Here is a 638-nt window from a genome sequence, read left to right as displayed (position 1 = left end):
ACACACACACACACACACACACACTCACTCTCACACACACTGTATAAGCACAAACTTTCTGCAGGTTTGATGAAGGTCAATTGAAGACTTTTTAAAGACAATTTAGGGAACACTATACATCAATATGATCTCTAAATATAAGTGAAGACTCTTATTCCAGAGCAGGTGCCTCGCTCATCTGAACATGACGTGTTTAGTTAGTATCTCTGAGAGCGTGTCCTGCACTGTCCTCTGCGCTGCTGTGACTGGACTGAACTCTACCTGGAACTCCAGCGTGCACTTGGTGCCGATGATGATGTCCTCATAGAAGCACTGCTTGGCGTTGTCTGGCAGCTCGAAGGTGAGTTCAGACGCGCAGATCCAGCTGAACATCAGCTGCACACACAGCAGCAGAAACCAGGCCAACATGTTCTCCCTCAGGTCCTCTGAACCACCACTGCACAGAGCTGCGGAGAGAGAGAGACGCTTAAACACTGACAGAGAGAGAGTGTGTGTCTTTGTGTGTGTGTGTATGTGTGTGTCAGAGAGAGTGTGTGTCTTTCTGAGAGAGTGAGTGTGTGTGTGTATGTGTGTGTGAGAGAGTGTGTGACAAATGAGGACATAAATGTGTAGTATGTGTGTGAGAGTGTGTGTGTGTG

The 638-nt window shown here is 47.3% G+C and overlaps 1 protein-coding gene across 1 annotated transcript in view; it reads right to left on the bottom strand.

Moving 5' to 3' along the window:
* LOC107572957 (transmembrane emp24 domain-containing protein 7-like) overlaps positions 1-638 on the bottom strand; it is a 7,610-nt gene that overhangs the window by 3,180 nt on the left and 3,792 nt on the right. Inside the window, exon 2 of the mRNA XM_016259395.1 lies at positions 262-446. Coding sequence (XP_016114881.1) covers positions 262-446 — 185 coding nt within the window. The remainder of the gene's footprint in view (positions 1-261; positions 447-638) is intronic.

The sequence above is a fragment of the Sinocyclocheilus grahami genome, unplaced genomic scaffold (assembly GCF_001515645.1).
Source record: "Sinocyclocheilus grahami isolate Dianchi unplaced genomic scaffold, SAMN03320097.WGS_v1.1 scaffold1840.1, whole genome shotgun sequence".
Taxonomy (NCBI): Eukaryota; Metazoa; Chordata; class Actinopteri; order Cypriniformes; family Cyprinidae; genus Sinocyclocheilus; species Sinocyclocheilus grahami.
The sequence above is the reverse complement of the archived record's forward strand: the minus strand, read 5'-3'. Positions and strand labels throughout refer to the sequence as shown.